Here is a 24,769-nt window from a genome sequence, read left to right on the forward strand (position 1 = left end):
GACAAACATATCTAGCAGTCCTACTTAACAAATCAACTGAGATCTGAAGTGAACACTTCCAGGCTGTGCAAGAGGGAGGACTGAGTTTTGAAATAGGAAGAGACAACTGTATGCTTCTGGCTCTCTGAGAAACTTTATATACTGCTGTTAAGGCGGTGGCCTTGGGGAAGTGGTATGATGTATAAGAGCACACAATACAGGTCCGGCAGGCCTGCGTTTGAATCCCGGCACTCATTGGCTCCGCAGCTTTAAGCTTCTCTGGGCTTTAGTTCCTTCATCTGTAAGGTAGGGGTCACGGGGTTCTGCTGAACATTTCGGGAAGTTATAAATCAAGTGCCTAGCAGAGCAGCTGCTTACTACTCCCTTCCACAGTAAACAGTTCTTTCTCTTTTCCCCGCCTGACCCCGCCTCCCCAGATTTTCAGACTAAGAAAAGATGCTGCTGGCTTAGAATCTTCTATGTGGAAGCAAAGCCACACCAAAGGGTACACCGCCTTTAGATTTCATTACCGTAAACTGAGTAGGTCTTTGGCAACATCAAGACAGCTGGAGCCTATAGAGACTGCCAGAGGCCTGCAGCGCAGCTAGGAGGATCAAGGAGGGGGAATTGGAAGGGCCAGATGGGGAAGGAAGGACTGCTGAGAATCTGGGCAGCGTCTTAGAGGTGAGGCCCAGTCCAGATGGTCACAGCTTTAGCTGGGTCACCTTAGCCTTTCTGTTCTTGTTGCTCTGTATTTTGTTTACCTCGGTTTTGTAGTAAAATAATTCTTGAAAATAGTCAAGCCACTTGTGGGTTTGTCAGGGAGTAGTGGCTCACTCGGTCATTTAGGTAGGAGGGGCAGCAGTGTGTTTTGAGTGTATTGTTGGCAGCCACCAAGTCAAATAGATTTGGGAGGATGGTAAGGAGCAGGAAAATATAATTAAGGGCTTCCCTGGGTAGATTCAGAATTTATGAACCACCAGTGTATATTACCCGATGGAATATTTAAAGTAATAATGCCACATATGTCCATAGTAGTCCATAATCCAGACTTTCCATTCTTTTGGATTGGCCTTTTCCTCAATTTTTCTGGATTATTATATATTCATTACATTCATCTTTTTCACCAAGTCTTACTTTCCTCCTTCCTGCTTTCTCCCAATAGAGAGGGAAACAGAAAAAAGTCTAAAGACTATGAACAGATATAGGTGGAGTGTTGTGACACTGGGAAAGCGTGCTGTTACAACAGGTGGCAGATCCTATGAGCACACACACACACACACACACACACACCCCCATGCCTTACCCAGTACTGCAAGATCACCCACACGAATGATAAGGCCCAGGTCCAGAGTTACGTCAGCCCTGTGTCATTTCTCTAATGGCCACTGAGTGCTTCGGTTTGCCATTCACTCTCTTGTGCTTCTAAGAGACCTGTGACCCATGGGGACTCCATGCAGATGGCAACAGAGACCAATGCCTCCCTCAGTGTAGCATTTGTTCCCCCTTTAAGTTTTTAAAAGACATGTTACAGACACTGAAGGCCCAGGAGACTATAATCATTTTCTTACCTTGATGAAAATCTAAGTTTAAGACTTGCCAGGGATTCCCTGTTGCGATGACCTAAATGTGTCCCCCAAAATCCATGTGCTGGAAACAACCCCCAATGCAACAGTCCTGGGAGGTGGGGCCTGTGGTAGGTGTTTGGGTCGTGAGAGCTCTGCCCCGTGAATGGATTACGTTTAGGTCGTGAGAGCTCCGCCCCGTGAATGGATTACGTTGAGGTCGTGAGAGCTCCGCCCCGTGAATGGATTACGTTGAGGTCGTGAGAGCTCCGCCCCGTGAATGGATTACGTTGAGGTCGTGAGAGCTCCGCCCCGTGAATGGATTACGTTGAGGTCGTGAGAGCTCCGCCCCGTGAATGGATTACGTTTAGGTCGTGAAAGCTCCGCCCTGTGAATGGATTATTGCCACTACAAAAGGGGCCTGAGGGAGTGGGTTCTCCTGCTCTCTCCTGCTCTTCTGCCATGTGAGGCTGCAATGTTCCTCCTCTCTGGAGGACACAACAACAAAGTGCCATCTTGGAACCAGAGATTGAATCTGCCAGCGCCTCGATCTTAGACTTCCCAGTCTACAGAACTGTGAGAGAAGAAATTTCGGTTCATTATAACTTATCCAGTCTATGATATTCTCTCATAGCAGCACAAAGTGAACCGAGACACCTGCCATCACTGCCTCTTGTCTTTTCAAAGACTGTTTCTGGAACTCTTTATAGGCCCCAGAAATCCCAAAGTGGAAACAATAAACCACTTACCTTAAATCCTAATCAATTTGAAAAGCAAAGGCAATGAGTGCATGGATACCTTCTCTCTTTGGAATTCCTCTTTCCATCTGACCCCTGGAATGTGGCTTTTATCTTCAAGATCAGAGAGATGTTAATGACATATTTTCTTTCAGATTCAAGCAGTTCCAGGGCCACAGTCTGTCTTTTAGCTTTAGAAACAAACCAAAGAAGGACTTGATATTAACCATTTCTTCCTAAAATCCCATTAAATGCAAGCAATAAAAGCGATAAAAGGATATTGAAAACAATTAAAAAAAACCATCTGCAAGTTTTTGAAAGGTAGAAAGCAGAATGGAGGCACCATAATTCATTCAGCAGAGCAAAGGGCACAAAGTCTTGGTGTCCCCATCTGCAGCTGGAAAATCTGCTGAGAAGCATCTGGAAAGCTCAAGGATTGGAGACACCAGGGGCAATAGAGATAGTGCAAATAAGTGGCAATGCTGAAAGCAGGAGCAAACATTGAAAGTCTACATATGGGGCAATTGAACCTCCAGATCCTCACCCCCATACCAGATGGCTTCCTCACTTCCTCTCCACGGCAAACAAGAAAAAGGAAACTAGACAAGCCCTGGTTTCTGGGATCTGGGCTAAAGACTTATGACATAGTAGAGTTCAGATGCTAAAATGAAAACAAAGGGACTCAGGGAAGGCTTCATACTGAACAGCGAGACTTCCCTCAGCCTCCTTCCCCTGTAGATCCCAGAGTGCCAGCAGCAGCCAGGTTTAAACTCTTCAGGCAGGAGATTGGAGGGTCTTCCACTTGAGAAACTGAACTGCCCAAGGAAAAAAGATCCACAGACACTGATATAAAGAGGTCAGCTATCAGCCAGGCACGGTGGCTCACCCGTGTAATCCTAGCACTTTGGGAGGCCGAGGCGGGTAGATCACCTGAGGTCAGGAGTTCGAGACCAGCCTGGCTAACATGGTGAAACCCCATCTCTACTAAAAATACAAAAATTAACTGGACGTGGTGGCACATGCCTGTAATCCCAACTACTCAGGAGGTTGAGACGGGAGGACTGCTTGAACCCAGGAGGTGGAGGTTGCAGTGAGCTGAGATCGCGCCCTTGCACTCCAGCCTGGGCTACAGAGCAAGACTCTGTCTCAAAAAAGAAAAAGAGGTCAACTATCAAAAGTTAATTTGCCATCTGATTAGCCTATCCATAATGAAGCCCACTGATTGACAAGCTTGGCCAATACAAAATTTCCAGAGTTTTTCTAAGAGCTCTTTCTTACATATATTTAGCTAAGAATGCTCACACTTTTGAATAAAGCTTATACCATAAAAGAATGAGAAGAAAAAAGCATATACACACATATTTTTTTATAAGGAGGGAGGACCCTGAAGAAACAGAGACAATGCAGGATACAAAAGAATAAAAATTTTTAATCTTACAATTCATATTCTCAAAGGAATATAAGAAATATATTCCAGTCATTTAACAATTGCAGGATACTATTTTTAAAAAGAGAGGCTAATTTTTAAAAAGGAGAAACTTTTAAACATTGCTTAAAAGATAGAAAAAATTAAAAGGGTAGAAGATGAAGTAAAATAAATCTCCCTTTCTTAAAAAATAAAAATGATAAGAGGGGCCAGGAGCGGCGACTCACGCCTATAATCCCAGCACTTTGGGAGGCCGAGATGAGTGGATCACAAGGTCAAGAGATCGAGACTTGCCAACATGGTGAAACCCCGTCTTTACTAAAAACACAAAAATTAGCTGGGCGTAGTGGCGTGTGCCTGTTGTCCAGCTACTCAGGGGGCTGAGGCAGGAGAATAGTTTGAACCTGGGAGGCAGAGGTGGCAGTGAGTTGAGATCGTGCCACTACAGTCCTTCTGGGCGTGACAGAGCAAGACTCCGTCTCAAAAAAGAAAAGAAAAGAAAAAAAAAGATAAGAGAGGTGTATTGAAGAAAAAGAGAAGAGCAAAAGATGGCAGTTGAGAAATCAATCCAAGAGGTCCAACATCAAATTAGTAGAAGTTTCAGAGAAAAGAAAGAAAATGGATGAGAAGATATTATCAAATTAATAACAGGAAAAAAAAAATTCCCAGGACATGTATTTCCAGAGAAAAGGACCCTTGTGCCCAGCAAAATTAATGAAAAAGACTCACATCATTATAAGGCATATTACATCACTGTGAAACTTTAGCACACCACGAACAAAAAGAAGATCCTAAAAGTTACCAGATAGAAAAATCAGGTAACGGGCTGGGCATGGTAGCTCACGCCTGTAATCCCAGCACTTTGGGAGGCCGAGGCGGGTGGATCACGAGGTCAGGAGTTCAAGACCAGCCTGCCCAACATGGTGAAACCCCGTCTCTACTAAAACTACAAAAATTAGCCAGGTGTGGTGGTGGGCGGCTGTAGTCCCAGCTACTCAGGAGGCTGAGGCAAGCGAATCACTTGAACCTGGCAGCCAGATGTTGCAATGAGCTGAGATCACTGCACTCTAGCCTGGGTGACAGTGGGAAACTCCATCTCAGAAAAAAAAAAAAAAAAAGAAAAAGAAAAAGAAAAATTAGGTAACATACAAAAAACTGAGTATCAGAATGGTACTGGACTTCCTAATAGCAAAATTAGAAGGTAGAGGACAGTGGAACAATTGCTTCAAAATCATGAGGAAAAAAGATGTCATATTTGGCCAAATTATTAATCAACTATGTAAAAACATTTTTGCAAAATTATGACAGCAAGAGAAATCTGACATAGCTGGCTCCATCTTGCTTCTAACTTCAAGCTGCCCTTGTACATTCCTGAGCATAGGCTGAGATTTTGGGAGCAATTTAGTTCATAATTCAACTTAAAGCAAGGATGCTAATAGCCCTTCCCAAAACTAACCCCATGCCCTCCAATTTGGTACCCAAACTAGCTTTGAAAAACTAATGAAAGGTCAGAAGGTTAAGATTATGAATTATAAATTCATATTATGAATTACACTAAGATGTAAGCATAGTTAAATGATAATCAGCCATTGTTCTGGAGGTCACAAGATTTGTAACTTCCCTAGTTATTCCTATAGATAACATCACTACTGTAGAACCTAAGATTGGTCTTTTGAGACATTTTTCCAGACTTTTCCATTTCTGGAAGCTGACTGATTCCACCTGGACCCACAACCCATGACTCAACCAGTCCTGTGGCCCTCACCCAGAGGCTGACTCAGCATATGAGGACCACATCCCTGTGATTTCATCTGCAATCAATCAACAGCACCCATTCCATAACCCCCTGCCCAGCGAATTATCCTTAAAAAAACTCCAGTCTCTGAATTTTCAGGGAGATTGATTTGAATAATAAACTCCAGTCTGCTGCGTAGCTTGCTGTATGTTTATTCAACTCTTTCTCAATTGCAATACAGCAGTTGCAGTAAGTCAGCTCCACCTGCACAGCAAGCTGGTAAGAAGGACCTGCCAAGTGATTACATATGCAGAAGCTACTGGATGATGTGTTCCACCAAAACCGGAAGTAAACCAAGAAACCAAGGATACAGAAGATGAAAAAAATCAATAACAGCAACACAGAAACAGAAATCGAACAGAGGAGAAATATAAAGGGAATTCTTAAGAAGACTGGAAAGTCCCAGGATGATGGCAGTACATTGGGCCAAAGCAGAATAGGATGACGGAGGCAAATGCTCTTTAAAAAAAAAAAAAAGATGGCTGGGCATAGTGACTTGTGCCTGTAGTGCCAGCTACTTGGGAGGCTGAGGCAGGTGGATCACTTGAGCCCAGGATGTTGAGGCCAGCTTGGGCAACAAAGGGAAACCCCCACCTCTTAAAAACTAAATGGATAAAAATAAATTAAAAACTAAAAACACTGATGATGTTAAATAGTAAAGTTTCTGTTATATTGCTAAGAAAAATTCAAGATCTATATAAATGAAGAGATATACCATGTTCTTCAAATGGAAGACTCAATACTGTCAATATGTCAATTACCTGATAATTGGAATTTTTAAAAAGAGAGTCTAAAATTAGATACCCATATAAGACCACTTGACTTTCTGCATGCAACAATGGGAAACAGAAGGTATTTTCAATTAATGGTGCTGAAACAACTGGATAGCCATCTGGAAAAAAAAAATGAACCTGGAGCCCTTTCTCACACTGTACATCAAAATTTATTCATGATAAGTCATAGATCTAAATGTGAAAGCTAAAACTATAAAGATTTTAGAAGAAAGCATACCAGAGTATCTTCACAACTGTGAAATAGCAAATATTTCCTAGAAAGACAAGAAAGTCACAAGCTATTTTAAGAGTTTAAAATTGACAGCTGGGTGCAGTGGTGCACACCTGTAGTCCTGGCTACTTGGGAGGCTGAGAAGGAAGAATCACGTGAGCCCAGGAGATCAAGGCTGAAGTGACCTGTGATCGTGCCACTGCACTCCAGCCTGGGCAACAGAGCAAGACCCTGCCTCAAAAAAAGTTGGGCAATGGACTTACTTAGGCACTTTATAGAAGAAGATATATGAATAGCCAATAAGCATACAAAAACATACTTAATACCAGTAATCACCAGGGAAATGCAAATTAAAACTACAGTGTGATACCAGTACACCTCCCTGAGAATGGCTAACATGGAAAGGACTAAACATCCTTCCCGAGTATTGGAAAGTATGTGAAGCAACTGGGCTCTCATACATTGCTAGTGGGAGTATTAGCCAACTGTTTTAGAAAACTGCTTGGCATTTTCTTTTAAAGGTAAGCATAATCATAACCTACAACCCAAAGATTTCACTCCTAGTTATACACCCAAGAGAAATGAGGGCATATATCCCCCTGCTAAAAAAAAAAAAATTTGTACAAGAATATTCATAGCTAGCTAGGCATGGTGGCTTACGCCTGTAATCCCAGCACTTTGGGAGGCCGAGGCAGGCAGATCACTTGATATCAGGATTTCGAGACTAGCCTGGCCAACACAGTGAAACCCTGTCTCTACTAAAAATATAAAAATTAGCCAGATGCGCTGGTGCATGTCTGTAATCCCAGCTACTCAGGAGGCTGAAGCAGGAGAAACACTTGAGCCCAGGAGGCAGAGGTTGCAGGGAGCTGAGATCACAATATGGCACTCCAGCCTCAGTGAAAGAGCAAGACTCTGTCTCAAAAAAAACTGTCCATCAACAGGAGAATGGATTTTTTAAAATGTGATAAATTCATTCAATGTGATTAATAAAAAGGAATGAATTGTGTGTAAAAATATGCATAAATCTTTTTTTAAAAACATTATGTTGGGAGAAAGAGGCCAGACACAAAAGAGTACACACCGTATTATTCCATTTACATGAAGTTTAAGAACAGAAAAAACTAATTTGTGGTACTAGAAGTCACAATAGTGGTTCTTTGGGTGGATATTGACCAGCAAAGTGCATGAAATAACTTTTTCAGATTCTTTCATGCACAGAAATATGCATATCTTGATCTGGGTGGTGATCACAGGGGATAGACACATGTAAAATGTCTATTAGCTTAAATGTAAGCTCTGTGAATTTTACTGTATGTAAATTCACCTTCAATAAAGTATTAGTAAAAAAAAATAGTGTCAAACTGTTTTTCTTTTTTTTTGAGATAGGGTCTTGTTCTGTTGCCTAGGCTGGAGTGCAATGGTGCTATCATAGCTCAATGCAGCCTCGACCTCCTGAGCTCAAGTGATCCTCCTACCTTGGACTCCCACGTAGCGGGCACCATAGGCACATGCCAGGAGGCCCAGCTAATTTGTTTTTTTATTTTTTGTAGAGACAGGGGTCTCACTATGTTGCCCAGGCTGGCTCCAACTCCTGAGCCCAACAGATCCTCCCACCCTGTCCTCCCAAAGTGCTGGGATTACAGGTGTGAACCCCCATGCCTGGCTAAACATATTTTAAAAACATAGAAGCACAGGAGGACTGCGTACCTAGCCTGAGCCTGCCATTCTCCCTCCCCCATGTCCCCCAAAAGAAAACATGGAAGCAAGTACCAGAAAAAACTGTCAAAAGAGTTTAACATTGTTGGCGCTCTTCTTCATAACAAACCTTTTAATGCTATTTGACTTTTCATGTATTTGATTTTAAAAATTCAAAATAATTTTTAAAAATTACCTCCCCCAAAATAGCCAGGGGGAAATGCCATTGTCTGACACAGTAAGTGTTCAGCAATGATTTGTGATATGAAGGGAAGGAAGGAGGGAAAAAGGAGGGAGGACAGGTTCTCTTGCAGTGTGTGATATTTTGGTGGTAGACTGTTGATGAAAGGCTTGCTTCTAGAAGATTCTACATCACTGGCTAAATAGTTCTGCCTTCTTCTCCACCAACCTTATGCCTTTTTCCCCCCCATAGCACTCCATTACTAAGTGTCTTGAACACGCAGAATCAAAGTGGTAGTCACTGGCCCTGTGACCTCTAATGAGTCCCTTTACCTCTATAGGCTTTAGTTCATCTGAAAAGGAAACCAGGAATTAGGTGGCCTCATGTGTCCACTGAATCTGAACTGCAAGGATTCTCACCTTTGAGTTCAAAGATCTGGTACATCCCGTTCTTTAAACTATCAGCCTGCATTCCCCCTTGGAACTTACCAGCTAAGGAGGTTTCACATAAAACGGTTTCCAAGGAGCTGTGTCTACCCTGGCCAGCCTCCTTGAGTTTATCTGGGTGGTCTTTCGTGACGTATTCTTCACCCCATTCTTTACCATCCTTAGGCTGCCTCCACATGCCAGATGGGAGATGGCCCTTGGACTGGATATCAGCCGAGAGGCAAGACTTGAGGTTTTCTTCTGCTTCTGGAGTTGTTGGGTTCACTCCTGATGGGGTGGGGGTGGGGGCAGGGAAACAAACAACAGTGCTATCAAAATCTTTTTTAAAAATATGTTTGTTACCACTTTGGGAGGCCGAGGCGGGCGGATCACGAAGTCAGGAGATCGAGACCATCCTGGCTAACATGGTGAAACCCTGTCTCTACTAAAACTACAAAAAAGTAGCTGGGCATGGTAGCGGGTGCCTGTAATCCCAGCTACTCAGGCTGAGGCAGGAGAATGGCTTGAACTTGGGAGGCAGAGGATGCAGTGAGCCGAGATTGTGCCACTGCACTCCAGCCTGGGTGACAGAGTGGGACTCTGTCTCAAAAAAAAAAAAAAAAAAAAAAAAAGTTACTCTTTTTTTTTTCTTTTTTGAGATGTTGTTTCACTTTTGTTGCCCAGGCTGGAGTGCAATTGGGCCATCTCGGCTCACTGCAACATCTGCCTTCCAGGTTCAAGTGAATTTTCCTGCCTCAGCCTCACAAATAGCTGGGATTACAGGTGTGTGCCACCACACCCAGCTAATTTTTGTATTTTTAGTAGAGCCAAGGTTTCACCATGTTGGCCAGGCTGGTCTTGAACTCCTGACCTCAAGTGATCCACCTGCCTCGGCCTCTCAAAGTGCTGGGATTACAGGCATGAGCCACTGCACCCGGCCTTGTTACTAACTTTTAATGAATCTGCCTTTGTTTGGGTACAACTATCCCTTGAGGATTAAATATACCAATTAAGGATTAAAAGTGTACACAGCTGCATGGGGTCCCCTCTGTTTCTGGTCTATACATCCTCTATGCTTTATACATAGTCTTTACTAAATAAGGAGTTTTTAAAAATGAATTTATCAAATAGTATAGCTAATTTATAGTATGTATTGACTCCTTATATCTGCTTCCTTTCAGGTGAGCACACAGATGCTGGAGCACTCCTGAGAAGAGAACACAGAAAGAGGAGGAGGAAGGGTGCCAAAAACAATGTCTTCTTTGGGCATTTTCCCCTTGATCCTAATGCTAGAAAGGAAGGAGAGAGGGAAGATTAAATAATTTATAAAATTCTGATGAATTGTCAATTAAGTAAATTCTTTTTAAAATTTTGTTGTCTTTTATCTTCTTTTGTTTTCCATTATTTAGTCCTTTCTTTATTACCTGCACTACACAGATGTAAAAGTAAATAACTTTTGAATTAAACTATACAGTGTGTGATCCATGGAAAACTTACGTCATGCTACATTAACCTGCAAGTTTTTGGCAAATGTGAATTCATTAGTCATTGAAATAAGCCAGAAAGGATAAAACATACTGGTTTTGTCTTAACCTTCCCTAGCCCTTCTCTCTCCTTGGGTTCAAATGAGTCACTGACCTGCTCTAGTACACATCTTGGAATCTTTGTAACTTCGTAACTTTATCTTTTGTGAGTTCTTTCATGCCTGGTTTGAAACTGAGGAAGTGGACGCAGGGAAGATAGAAGAGGAAAAGAATGGAATTGCTGGAAGAAAAGAAAACTAAGAGAAGAGCCACTTACCAGGACCCATCATTCCCTTCACATTACTGTCTCCTACATGAACAGATCTGGACTCTTGGGCTGCAGAGAAAGGAAAGCATTCATTCAGCATTTGTTCCACTAACATGGACTAAGCACCTTCCGCGAGCCAGGCACTGGGGGCAGACTCAGAGATTCTACAGTTTCATGGGGGAGGCAGCGCAGTAAAAAAAAAGAAATTACAGTATCGTGTAGCAAGTGCTATTTTCTCAGCTGTAAAAAGATGCAATAGTGGTACTTACCTCAAGGATTACAACAAAAATAAATAAGTTAGTATTTGTAAACTGCTTGAAGTTCTACCTGGCATATTGTAAGAGTTAAATAGTTGTTTAACTATAATGGTGGTGGCAGTGGTATGATGGTAATAATAAAAAAAGGCAGAATGGTACTGTTAAAATGTAAGCCAGCCTGGGCAGCATGACAAAACTCCGTCTCTACCCGCCCCCTGCTCCCCACCCCCCAAAAAATAAAAGAGAAATTAGCTGGGCATGGTGGTATGTGCTGTGGTCCCAGCTACTTGAGAGACTAAAATAGGAGGATCGCTTGAGCCCAGGAGGTTGGGGCTGCAGTGAGCCAAGATTGTGACACTGCACTCCAGCCTGGATGACAGAACAGGACCCTGTCTCAAAAAAAAGAGTAAACCAGACCCTATCACTTCTCTGCGTAGCCCTCCAATGGCTCCCATTTCAGTGTAAAAGCCAAAGCCCTTATAATGATCATACAGCCCTGGAATATCTGCTCCCAACTCATGCCTGCTGTTTCTTTCTTTTTTTTTTTAACTGCACCTCCTGTTTTCTCCCTGGTTCACTCTGCTTTACTCCCGCTGGTCTTCTTGGTATTCCTTGAACACATCAGTCATATTCTCACAGGACCCTGGCACTGGCTGTTCCTTCTCTTCCCCTCAGTAGCCATAAGCGAACTTTCTCATTTCCTTCAGGTCTTTGCCTGGCACCCTATTTAAAATGACAATTCCTCTTTACTTATTTTTTTTTTACTTAACTTATCACTCTCTAACATACTACATATCTTACTCATCTTGTCTATTGTCTGCTTGCCTCAGAGAAATGGCTCCATGAAGGCTGGAATTTTTGTTGTTTTGTTTATTCCTATATCTTAACACCTAAAACAGTGCCTTGGATGGAGGGAGGGAGAGGAGGGGGGAGGGAGGGAGAGGAGGGGGGAGGGAGGGAGAGGAGGGGGGAGGGAGGGAGAGGAGGGGGGAGGGAGGGAGAGGAGGGGGGAGGGAGGGAGAGGAGGGGGGAGGGAGGGAGAGGAGGGGGGAGGGAGGGAGAGGAGGGGGGAGGGAGGGAGAGGAGGGGGGAGGGAGGGAGGGAAAATGTCAGGGGGGCTTGAATGCAGAGAGAGAAGTCAAGGGTAACAAAATATAAGTCTGAAGAGAAAAGCAGAGGCAAGTTAAAACATGGCCATGTACTGTGTTAAGGAACTTGGACTTTATTCTGATGGTGATGAGGAATCAAAGAGAATCTAAAAAGGAGCATCCAGAAAGTGGGTGGAAAATCAAAGAAGCAGAGTGTCAGCTAAAAGAAGAGAATGTTTCAAGAAGGTGGGTATCAAGGGTACCAAAAACTATCAGGAGAGGTAAGGAAACCATTTTAGTGAAGTGGTAAGGATGAAAGCCAATATTGAACAGGTAGAATAAATAGGAGGTAAGAAAGAAGAGATGGATAATAAAAGCATATCTTTCAACAAAATTAGTTTTCAATTTTCTCAAGCAAGAATATATCAGGAGTAGGGAGGCTAAACATCTTGAGAGTTTCTTGGGTGGGGAAAGGAACCTAAAGGAAAGGTATACTTGGGCCTGTAAAATGACGTTTTCAAACTGACAAGTTCTATAATTATCAGGCACATAAATGAAGTTGTTGCATCAGGGTTCACATAAATTGGCTGCCTTCTCAGACGGGGGCCGTCAGCCATTTGTGGTAAGCAGCTCCAGATGGCTCCAATTATCCCCACGCTTAGCATTCACGCCCTTATGTTATCCTTCCCCTAAGGTAAAGGCTGGATTTACTGATTAGCCTCTAATTAATAGAATATGGCAGAAAAGACAGAATACCACTTCTAAGATTAGGTTCTAAAAAGACTGTGGGTCGGGCATGGTGCCTCACACCTGTAATCCCAGCACTTTGGGAGGCCAAGGTGGGCAGACCACTTGAGGTCAGGAATTTGAGACCAGAGACATGGCAAAACCCCGTCTCTACTAAAAATACAAAAATTAGCAGGGCATGGTGGCAGGTGCCTGTAATCCCAGCTACTCAGGATGCTGAGGCTGGAGAATTGCTTGAACCCAGGAGGTGGAGGTTGCTGTGAGCTGAGATCGTGCCATTGCACTCCAGCCTGGGCGGCAAAAGCAAAACTCTGTTTCAAAAAAGGAAAAAAACAAACAAAAAAAAAACCCACTGTGGCTTCTGTATTGAGCATTCTTTTAGATCACTTGCCCTGGGAGAAGCTAGCTGCCAAATTGTAAGGCAGCAACTTGCAGAGGCCCATGTTACAAGAACTGGAGCCTGCCAATAACCAAGTGAGTAAGCTTGGTGTAGATCACCCGTGAGTAGAGCCTTCACGTGAGATGAGAGCCATGGCCAGCACCTTGATTACAGCCTTAATGAGACACCTTGAGCCAGAGGCACTCAGCTAAGCTGTGCACAGATTCCTGACTCAGAGAAACTGTGAACCATGAATGTTTGCTATTTTAAGCTACTGAATTTTGGGACAATAGATAACAGTTGTACCATTTTATCGTTAACAGTGGATAAGCCAAGACTTTCTGAGTTTTTGGTTCTTGACCCCTGAGTTTTAACACAATCTGCCACCAAGTATGTGCAGAATGTCTTATCATGGCACATTATTCTTAAATTTCTGCAGCAACTCAGGAGAATAAACTATGACCATGTCTATACAGGAGGAAAGGAAGGAGGAATTGCCACTAAATAGTTCACTGAAATCCATGTGGGCACTAAAATCATCTGGATCAGCTGTTTTCAGTGGATTCAACACATTCTGTGATTATTCATGTCCCTGGGGGCTGTTACACATTGTCTAAACATGCACAAATTTACTTTGTAAAGATAATTTTTAACCTTTTATCTTATGAACATGTTTAGCTGCTCCAGACTGGCATTGAACTGACTTTTACATTCTAAGCCTATCCTATACTATACTCTTTCCCAGATAGGATCATCCTTTTATGTAGAGCTGTTCATGTCCTAGAGGAAAGAAAATAGAGCCACCTGCAATGAACCCAGTCCCCAGATGGATCAAGTGAGTTTTCCTAGGCTGCGCCTATCAGTCTCTCAATGAATTACTCAAACAGGTAAAAAAATAAAAATAAAAAGACAGGCCAGGCACGGTGGCTCACGCCTGTAATCCCAGCACTTTGGGAGGCCGAGGTGGGTGGATGACTTGAAATCAGCAGTTCGAGACGAGCCTGGCCAACATGGTGAAACCCCTGTCTCTACTAAAAATACAAAAAATTAGCGAGGCGTGGTGATGCCTGTAGTCCCAGCTGCTTGGGAGGTGGAGGCAGAGGCGGGAGAATCACTTGAACCTGGGAGGCAGAGCTTGCAGTGAGCTGAGATCTCGCCACTGCACTCCAGCCTGGGCAACAGAGCGAGACTCTATCTCAAAAAAAAAAAAAAAAAAAAATTAAAAAGGCAAATCTGTACTTCGAAGTATAACAATTAAAAGCCACTTGATTTAGATTTTTAGATTCAGTTATTCAGAATACACATTGTCTATGAGTATACAAACCAAATTGTTCCATTAGTCTTAAGGATAGAAAACCACCAACCCTGCCTTTGACACACTGACAGTTGGTTGAGAAATCATTGAGTCTTTGTCTTGAGGACTTTCTACGTGAGACCATAAATAAGAGGAAATGTCATCTAAACAATGTTAATATCTACATTTATTTTTCTATCTACAGGTGCTTTGGTAGACATGGTTGAGGATACAAAGACGTGGCAAATTTTTTTGTTTGTTTGTTTTTTACTTTTCCTGAGTTGAACATAAGTTAATAACCAAAACTCAGACCTCCACTGGAAAGCCAGTTTCTTCGGTACCATTTTTTAATATCTGTTCTAACATCCCAAAGGTCAGGAATAAGAGTGGTGACTGTTTCAGCCCATAGGCAGCATCAGCTCTGGTTTTCCAGAGAAAGACAGGTGCTGAGTTAGACTGCCAATAAAATAACTTATTAGAGTAAGTGATATTTTTTCTAACATTTCTCTCTTATGGGTTAGCACAGTATTGACTGTACAATGAATTATTTTTAATTCAGTTGAAATTTAGAAGTATCCAGATTAGTATTCTACCCCCCCCAAAAAAAATATTTAAAATTGGGCAGACTCTTGTGGTCTCTTAGATCCTCTGGATTCTTCTAAATTTCAGTTACAAGCAGAAAAATTCTACGCAATACACCATTTTCTTTTAACAAAGATGGAGGGTTTAAGCCCATTCTTAAGCCCTAGGAATCAGGGAAAAAATACTTGATTAATTCAGTATGATTTGTGAACTGTACCTTTTTCATAGGCCTGAGAAGGCAAAAGGTTGGTAAAGTCTTCGCTTGGAAGAACAGGCTCAGGGATATTGATTGAACGAAAAGGACTTCCTTGTGCTTGGGCAGGCCCGGCCTGGGAGCTGTGCTCTTCTTTTTGAGTTTTCCTAGGAAAGAGAAACAAAGACAAGGCTATTCTGGTTCTTAGTATCTGATAGGTTACGAGGAGATTCAGTTCAGAACAACTCAAGAAAATGTCTAAATTATTAGGTTGAACTATATAAATTGCTATTTTTGAAAATTAAAAGTGGTCAAATACTAGTAATTCATATGGTTCAACTTAATTCATCACCTCAGCTGGAGAAAAAACTTCAAATATTTACAAATCACCCTTCTAATTATAATATCCACATTCTTATTTTTTTGTTACTGGCTTCCTTCTCATCGGGATCTTTAGAGTTTGCAGTGGTGACAATTTGCTTGAAATGATTTATATTTGCTTAGCAATGCAATTCAAAAGTACCAGGAAGCAGCAAATCCTTTCCTGAAAACAACCTATTTTCCAAGGTCACACACATATTATTCCTACATTTCTATTTTCAATTTGATAATATTAAAAACACGTAAGTTAGCCGGGCGCGGTGGCTCAAGCCTGTAATCCCAGCACTTTGGGAGGCTGAGACGGGCAGATCACAAGGTCAGGAGATCGAGACCATCCTGGCTAACACGGTGAAACCCCGTCTCTACTAAAAAATACAAAAAACTAGCCGGGCGAGGTGGCGGGCGCCTGTGGTCCCAGCTACTCCGGAGGCTGAGGCAGGAGAATGGCGTAAACCCGGGAGGCGGAGCTTGCAGTGAGCTGAGATCCGGCCACTGCACTCCAGCCTGGGCGACAGAGCCAGACTCAGTCTCAAAAAAAAAAAAAACAAAAAAACAAAAAAACAAAAAAAAAAACACGTAAGTTGAGCACTGTGGCTCATGCCTGTAATCCCAACACTTTGGGAGGCCAAGGCAGGAGGATCATTTGGGCCCAGGAGTTCAAGACCAGCCTGGGAAAACATAAGGAAACCCCATTTCTACAATTTTTTTTTTTAATTAGCTAGCATGGGGGCCACACCTATAGTCCCAGCTACTCAGGAGACTGAGGTGGGAGAATCATTTGAGCCCAGGAGTACAAGACTGAAGTGAGCTGTGATCATACCACTACTCTAGCGTGGGCAACAGGGCAAGATTCTGTCTCCAAAAAAAAAAAAGAAAGAAAAAAGGAAAAACGAAACCACAATCACATAAGTGACAATAAAGATTATATATGTTTAATGGTGAAACTTTACTTGATTCAACCTGGTCCAGACATCATTTAACATAAATTTATTTTCAACCCTAGAATTAAAATAATAATCGCATTAGAGATATTTTACAAAATTAATTAAAAAAGAAAATCACTGATGGTGCCACTATCTTAACACAACTCTCATTATTTTTAAGTGTTTCTTTCTAGTTGTTATTTTACATGTTTTTATACTTGTAATCAAAGCATTCATGCCATTTTATGTCACTTTCATTTTACATATCATATTAAATGGATTTTTCTATGTAATAGGTACCATCTGTCTTTGGTATTAACCCATTTTATAATTCTATAACCTCCGTTGCATGCCGAGCTGTGGAGCACAGTGGCCAGCAGGCTGTATACTGAGAGTGGGGAAGGTGTTCCGGGTGCCTCTGCAGAAGCCATTGCTTATGGGTTTGCCTTTGGTACATTTTTAAAAGACACTCACTTGGCTTTAACTTTTCGAGATTCTCTTCGCTTCTCCTGTTGAAGCTGTTCGATTTTCTGTTGCATTTCTTCTTGTTTGGAGGTAATGGCTTGGATCATCGACATGGCATTGCTCAGTTCTTCCTAAAAAAATAAGAATTGCTATGTTTTAATGTGGTACATGGGTTAGCACAGATATTTTTCCGTGATAACTATGAATGGCCCAGAGGAAAAACTCTTATATTTTTCTTTTTTTTTTTTTGAGACAGATTCTTGCTCTGTTGCCCAGGCTGGAGTGCAGTGGCATGATCTCAGCTCAATGCAACCTCCACTTCCTGGTTCAAGTGATTCTCCTGCCTCAGCCTCCCAAGTAGCTGGAACTACAGGCGCCCACCACCACACCCAGCTAATTTTTGTATTTTTAGTAGAGACAGCGTTTCACCATATTGGCCAGGGTGGTCTTGAACTCCTGACCTTGTGATCCGCTGGCCTTGGTCTCCCAAAGTGCTGGGATTACAGGTGTGAGCCACCATGCCCAGCCAGAAAAAGGCAAGTTTTCTACTCCTGTTACCGAGACCAAAATTCTCTTGTCAGCAGGGAAATTAAAGAGGGGCCTACCTTGAAATAGTTTAATGAATTCTTCATCTCAGTAACTTTTTCTTCCATGGAACATCTGCAGCTCTTAACCTTTTCTTCCAAAGCATATTCTCCATGTTGAATTCTTGACAGTTCTTGCATTGCTTCTGTGAAGCCAGTTTTGAGTTCGGAGGCCAGTGCCTGCAACTAAATAACGCATGAAAAGTTAATTCAATTTTCTGGAAATTATTATAAGTGGCACCATTGGCCCTTGAATTTTTCTTTTGTTTGAGAAATGAGGCTCCTGAAAATCTACAGACCTCATTTACTAGTGTACTTCAGTTTGGACAACTTAAGACAACCTTGGCCCCGTTTATCTAAGAAAAAGAGTGTCTTCTTTATATACAGCACATGCTGAAGCTTGATAAATGACAAGAAAACAAGCTGTTAATTAAGTTTACGAGTGCTTCTACAAGCTTCTATTTATTCTAACACCTTTGATTAAAATGAGATTTGCTTGAAAAGAAACATGTATGTGAATCTTGATCCAATAACTCTTTGAATTCTGTGAAAGAAGAAAATGGGTCATATTCTCTCTGGTTATTATGAGAGGCAAGGAAATTCAGTTCTTGTTTTCTTAAGAAATTAAAGAATAAACAGAAACAACTAAGCATAACTGAGAATTTATTTGAAAGGAAAGAAGGTTTTTTTTTTTTAAAAAAAATACTCTTAGATGATATCATGGGAAAGGAGGTAACAGTATTTTCAATGACAGTGGGCTTTAACTCATAAGGAAGGCACAGAAATATCTGGTAGGGTATGGTAGGAGCTCAGAATGTTGTTGATGGTGATATGAATCATCTTCAGCAGTCAGTCCTGGTCATGTAGGTCAACTTTGACATGAAGAAAGAGGTGTTTGGGATCAGGTAGGGTACAAATCCTAGTTCTACCCTAAAATACTAAGACCTTAGAAATGTTGGTTAACTTTTTTGTAGCAGTTTTCTCATCCATAAAATAGCTATAATAATATCTATTTCACAGGGCTACCTTGAGAATTAAATGAGTAAACGTAGGTAAGCGGCCTACCATAGCACATACTTGGTATACAGATGTTCAAGAAATGTTCATTCTTCTCCCCCTTTAGGTGGTAAATCAAAAAGTTAAGCACAAACAGAAATGTGGAGAAAATGGAGCACTTCTAAAGTTCAGTTTTGTTTATTGAACAAATGAAAAAAGCATTTTCAACAGACAGTAAGTTAATAATAACAATAAGATAATAACATTACTTTCTTGACATTTACGATCTTACACTGTTAAGTAGAGGAACTCTTAGCTCCACGTGTCTCTTTAAAACAGAACCATTTAGAAGATTTATTCTATAATCAAGTTTTGTTGTTGTTGTTGTTGTTGTTGTTGTTGTTGTTTTGTCTTGTTTTGAGACAGGGTCTTGCTCTGTCACCCAGGCTGGAGTGCAGTGGCATAATCTCAGCTCACTGCAACCTCTGCCTCCCGGGTTCAAGTGATTCTCCTGTCTCAGCCTCCCAAGTAGCTAGGATTACAGGCATGTGCCACCACACCTGGCTAATTTTTGTGTTTTTAGTAGAGACGGAGTTTCACCATATTGGTTGGGCTGCTCTTGAACTCCTGATCTCAGGTGATCCAACTGCCTTGGCCTCCCAAAGTGCTGGAATTACAGGCATGAGCCACTGCGCCCGGCCTCAACTATTTTTACTTTAAAGGAATGAAAACTAAAGTCCAGATACCTTAACAAATTTCTTTGAATGTGTATTTCTGAAAATTTTCAGAATCAGGCCATCCACATGATTCCCACCTGCAATGGCACCTCCCACTCACTATACAGTGACTTTGTCTCCTATATCACATTTTAAAAATATAGGATTTTGTGGTTCATTGTGCCTTACAAAGGATTGCTGGGAATAGAGAGAAATAAGAGGAACCAGAGAGATCATTTTGAGGAAAAAAGCAGGGCTTGTCAAGTATTTGGGGCTAGAAGGCTGGGAAACATCATGAGCAATCTATTTTTCATTTCAATCATTTTTAATTATAATGAATCTTTGCAATTGATTTTGGCTTACATCCTAACTCAGTCATCATGGTGGATTAAATCACCAGATCAACCACTTTCTGATCTGGTAATTTTTCACTATGTAAATGTATCTTCTGTAAGCAAAATAAACAAAAGTGATGGCTATATAACATCAAATCAAAAATGTATGCAAGTTTTAAAATTGGAAGAAGGAAAGCTGACATTCTTCTTAGTAACATTCACTTAGGTTTCCTGCTTGGGAAAAAAAAAAAAAAGGGAACCACTACCCAACAGAAATAGGTTTCATTATCCTTGCTTCCTTAGGCAGAGTTTTCTGCAGAGACCAAAAGGCAGCAGCAGACTCCTAGGAAAAGGACCTTCCTGCCTGCAGAACCCCAGCTCTCAAAAACTTATTAAAATTTCCCCTAACAGCCAGGTGACATAGGAACTCTGGGAATTCTGAAGCTATTTTTGAGTTGTGTGCCCATTTCCTACCAACATATTACTCTGAGCTCCATGGGTACCTGCCACTGAAGTGTTGCTACTGCTTTGTAAACAGCTTCACAGCCCTGACCAGCCAGGGAGGGGAAGCCGTCAGGAGGACACACACCTGATACAACACGTCACTTTTAAGATGCTGAGGGATCTTAGTATCTTTAGCCCCTACAGAGTGCTTTTCAACTATCAACCTGACCACTCCCTTATAAACAATAAATACTGTGAAGACACGGTCTTAACATCTTTTCTCTGCTCTCTCTTCAGCTTTCTTTTTTGACAGCCCACAGCCCACCCCAAGGATTAGAAACGGGTGTCTACCTTGTTCTCCAGCGAGTTGAACACGTTCCTCATCTCGTTGATTTTTTCATGAAGCTGCTCTAGAGAGGTTATGATCCCTCCATCCTGCCGCTGGAGGCGGGCTCCCACTGGAGGTAGGTTCAGGGAAGACTTGTACTTCGAAGCCTACGGTACCACAGAGGGCATCTTAGGCTCAAAGAAATAGGGGAGAGGAGTCCGAATTCTTCCTATTTCCTGCCCTTAATTTCTGATTCTCAATTTTCTTTCTTTTCTTGGCTTCTTAACTCTTCTTAAGATGAATTTTAGTCAGTGTCTTCCAATTTTTTTTTTCATGAAAGATCCCTCAGGCCTCAAACTTAATTTTCACAAATTTCAACGTGTGTTTTACGGGCATTTCTTCCTTTTTGCCACATTACCCAGGCCAGGAGGCTACCAAGAGGTAAATTAGGGGGACTGGACCTGTGGCTTGGGAACCTTGCAAAGTCATAAATGTCAAGGTTTGGGAAACCTCCCAATTCCTACAATTCTATAAAAGCAAAAGCCAGGTGTTTCGCAGTGGCACATACACGATGGCAAGGAGGCCAAGGTAATTGCTTTGGATTCCCCCCTAAACCAGGGTCACTGCAGAAGCAACATGAGTTTTCTGCCAACTTCCATCTTCCAATTGTAGGGCTCTTTATTGATCCCCAGAGGTGCAATGATTTAAAATAGAAAGTGAGGAGCAAGTAATCTGAATGTCGAGAGTAAACTTCCCATATCTACTCCTCTACATTCCCTGCAGAGGCTGACCCTTCAAGTCATTCTTGCAGGGCCTTATTGAGACTGACATGCAGCCTGGTGTGCTGGAACTTTATCTTATTGATCCCCAGATACACCACAGGCCTAGAAGAGTTAACTTCTCTAGTATCAGAAGAATATTCCTCAATGGCAAAAAGAGACTGAGTCTCAATCAGGATTTACAAATCCTAGAAAACTTTCAACGGCAGTTTTGATGATGAAACCTATTACTGTAGGACTGGTTCCCATAGTGTTTCAGTTAGAGGTCCTTTTGGAACATCACTTATTTTCTTAAATTATTTTCATTACGGAGAAAAATAAAGAAGAAAAAAGAGAATTGCCAAATAGAATCATCCCAAATTTCATTATTTCAGTACAACCATTAACACTCACATTTCCTTCTATTTTGTTCTATGCATATAAATGCAGATGTTTATATGGTTGAAATCACACTGCAGATATATTTTGATTCTACCTCTCTTTTTTCCCTCCTGATATTCTAATAAGGCATTTACGATAACCTTCAAAATTTTTCTAAATGTCTACGTTTGATGGCTACATGATATTCCATCCTATGAATTTGCCAGAGTTTACCTACCCATTCACTTTTGTTGGAAATTTATGTTGCTTGTAATTTTTCAATGTTATAACTAATGCTGTCATACTATGTTTTTGTTTTAAATTTTTGTATATATTTCAGATTATTTCCTTAGAATAAATTCCTAAATATGAAATGCCTGTGGGTCAAAGATGTCAGGTAGTGTTTGACCCAAAGGGAAAGCTACTATATCACAGGGAGGCAATATATTCAACTAATTAATAACTATGCAAATTATATTTGACCAGCGGATTTGAAAAGTTATAGCAATATGGCTGTATATTCTTGGAAACATTATATGTGATATGTAATGTCCTAAATTCATGGATTTAGAAAAACATACCTTGAATAATAAAATATATAAAACAATAGAAATAGAAGAAGCCATTGTGTTTACATTCCTAAGACTACAAGTGAGCTTAAAACACAGTTGGAGTTGAAATCATTAGTGTGAGTGTTGGGCTAGCATTAAATTGTGCAGTTACTATGTCTGTTGCCTTAATTATGGGATCCCCTCTCATGTTAATGAGATCATAATTTTAATAATCCATATGCAAAATGAAGTAATCTAGGGTGAAATGATACCATCTGACTCGGGAAAAGAGATCTGATTCAACGACTTTGAGAGGGGTATGTGCAGTGGACAAAGGATAAGAGAAAAAGGAAATACGGAATAGACTTTTCTAAAAGTTTCTAACAATTATACACACTCACCAGAACTAAATATTATTAATTATTATTTGCTAATTAGTCAAAATATAATACTCTTTATTTTAATCATTGCTTCTTTGAGCTTCAACTTTTTCTTCGCTATCTATAATTTTACTTTGGTAAATTGTCTGTGTTATTTGCTAATTTTCTATTAGGGTTTTAGAAGTTTCCATTTTTATTGACCTTCATGAACTACTTATTTATAATTAAACCTTGAAATATTTGTTGTGTCTTTCTGATTTTGTTATTTGCCTCTGAATTTGTTTAACTTTTTTTTTATGGAAATAGTTTAAATTGTAATGTGGATGAATTCTCAAATCTCTTTCTTTGTGATTTCTTCCATTGCTTTTTAACTTAGATATTTCACATTTGGAGACAAAATAAATACTCACTTATTTTAAAATTTTATGGTTTGAATTTTTTATATTTAAGCCTTTAATCCACTTTGGCATTTGTTTTGATTGGGGTATGAAGTGAGGATCTCTTCTTTTTTTCCAAAGAACCAGACAAAAATCTTTCCAACACTGTTTGGCACAAGACTGAATGACTGCATGAGACCTCTTGGCTCAAAGCAATACAGACATCTTGTAATATAGTCATCCATTCATTCATTCAACTCATATTTATTGAATATGTATTATATGCCAGGCATTGTACTTTACACTGAGAATACAACAGAGAGCAAAATGGACTAAATTCCTGCCCTTAGAGCTTACATTCTAGATGAGAAGACAGAAAATTAAAAAACAAACAAGGTGATACATACGATAATGTCAGGTAGGGATAGGATCTATCCAGAAAATAAAATGAGGTAGAGAACTACAAAAATATTATATTTTGCTTCAGGTGCCCTCCCTTCTATTATAGATTTTATTCTATTATGGTTAACTCCTCCCCAGCTCCCTCCTTTCTCCTTCTCTTCTTCTTTCTTTACTTCTCCTCTTTCTTCTTCTTCTTTTGGTTAAATGTTGCTTGGAGTAAACAGACTGGGGCTTAGGAAGTGTTCTTTTAAAACAAGGATGTGTTATAATAGCATCACAGAGGTCATATAGACCAACTTCATTTCCATTGCTTTGTGTGTTCCACTGCGAACAGATGTACTAGGATTTGTAGTGCAATAAGATAATGAGGCCACCCCCACTGCAGCTATATTTAGCCAACATTCAGGGAGTGACCTACATAAAATCTATAATAGACTTTAAATCATACCTGACTTTAAAGAGGTACTCACACTCATTCAAATGTCATACACAGGTCAGATGAGAACAGAGGGGAGGTGGACAGGGAAAGCATCTGGAGGACTTGGACCAGTGAGGCATCAAAGCAGCACTGAGTGAAGACCCATTTTTTTTGCTTCTAGGCCTTTGTTCAAGCTAGTCTCCCTGCCCAAAACAACCTTACCTATACCTACTTGTCAAATGATCAACTTGTCCTTAAGTACCTACATCAAATCCTCCAGTCAATACTAAATCATCCCTTCCCCACAGAATTTTATCAACGCCTCTATCACAATCCTTTCAACAGCCTACCTTGTAAGAACTATTATTCTATGTGTTTTTCAGGTTGTGGACACAGAAAAATCAATGAGAATGTCTGTTTCATCTGTTTAATCTGCCATGAGGCCAAGCAGTAGACTTTGCACATAGTAACTGCCCAATAAATGTGTATTCAGTTGAAATGATGCTGTTTCCCCCATTCATCCTATAGCTGGCCTGAGTCTAGGGGCAATATGGTTAAATCATGTTTCCATAATCTTGTGTTGATTTGCTCCAGTTTGGTCTACAGCAAAGATCTTTTACATGATAATTCTGGGAACTAGTTGTCATTTTCACTTCACCGTCACTTAAACTAGACAAATCTAAATAACGTTTCCCCTAAACTATCTACTCTTCTGGACTCCTGTATTTCTGCTTGAGAGAGTACTCTTTTTCCTAGTGACCAGGGCTTAAAACCTTAGATCAACTTTGAAAGCATCCTTTCTCCCAACCCCCACCAAGCTCTGTCAATGTTTTCTTCCTTTTCACGTATTCCAGGAAGCACTGCCTGAAGTCTGGAGAGGAGCATGGGTTTCCCTAGCCCAAGCTGCTTTTATATTACAAATTATGTCAGAATAAAGTTTCATGATTTTTAAGAACAGAGATGTACTTTAAATTTACAGTTGGGAGACAGAAGCCAAGTGAATACCACTTAGAGGACCAAGGCAATCTCATATGACTCTTACTGCAAAGATGTTCTGCAGAACTTTCATCTTCCTTGTAAAGCAAATTGTTCCCATTGTTTAAAAAGAGCTTGAAAGTTTTTCCTGAACAGATATTTGAACATTTGCAATGTTAACCCCCTTTTCATTCTCAATTCTCCCTGCTAAAA

General features: G+C 40.8%; 1 protein-coding gene across 8 annotated transcripts in view; it reads right to left on the reverse strand.

The window, feature by feature from the left end:
* ARHGEF33 (Rho guanine nucleotide exchange factor 33) overlaps positions 1 to 24,769 on the reverse strand; it is an 84,848-nt gene that overhangs the window by 27,570 nt on the left and 32,509 nt on the right. For all 8 annotated transcript variants that reach the window (XM_077959696.1, XM_015112174.3, XM_077959695.1 and 5 more), the window contains 6 exons: positions 17,517 to 17,681; positions 16,921 to 17,042; positions 15,167 to 15,309; positions 10,612 to 10,671; positions 8,875 to 9,099; positions 2,343 to 2,472 (listed from right to left, as the gene is read on the reverse strand). In XM_077959696.1, the coding sequence (XP_077815822.1) occupies positions 2,343 to 2,472; positions 8,875 to 9,099; positions 10,612 to 10,671; positions 15,167 to 15,309; positions 16,921 to 17,042; positions 17,517 to 17,681 (845 nt within the window). The remainder of the gene's footprint in view (positions 1 to 2,342; positions 2,473 to 8,874; positions 9,100 to 10,611; positions 10,672 to 15,166; positions 15,310 to 16,920; positions 17,043 to 17,516; positions 17,682 to 24,769) is intronic.

The sequence above is a fragment of the Macaca mulatta genome, chromosome 13, assembly GCF_049350105.2.
Source record: "Macaca mulatta isolate MMU2019108-1 chromosome 13, T2T-MMU8v2.0, whole genome shotgun sequence".
Classification (NCBI taxonomy): domain Eukaryota; kingdom Metazoa; phylum Chordata; class Mammalia; order Primates; family Cercopithecidae; genus Macaca; species Macaca mulatta.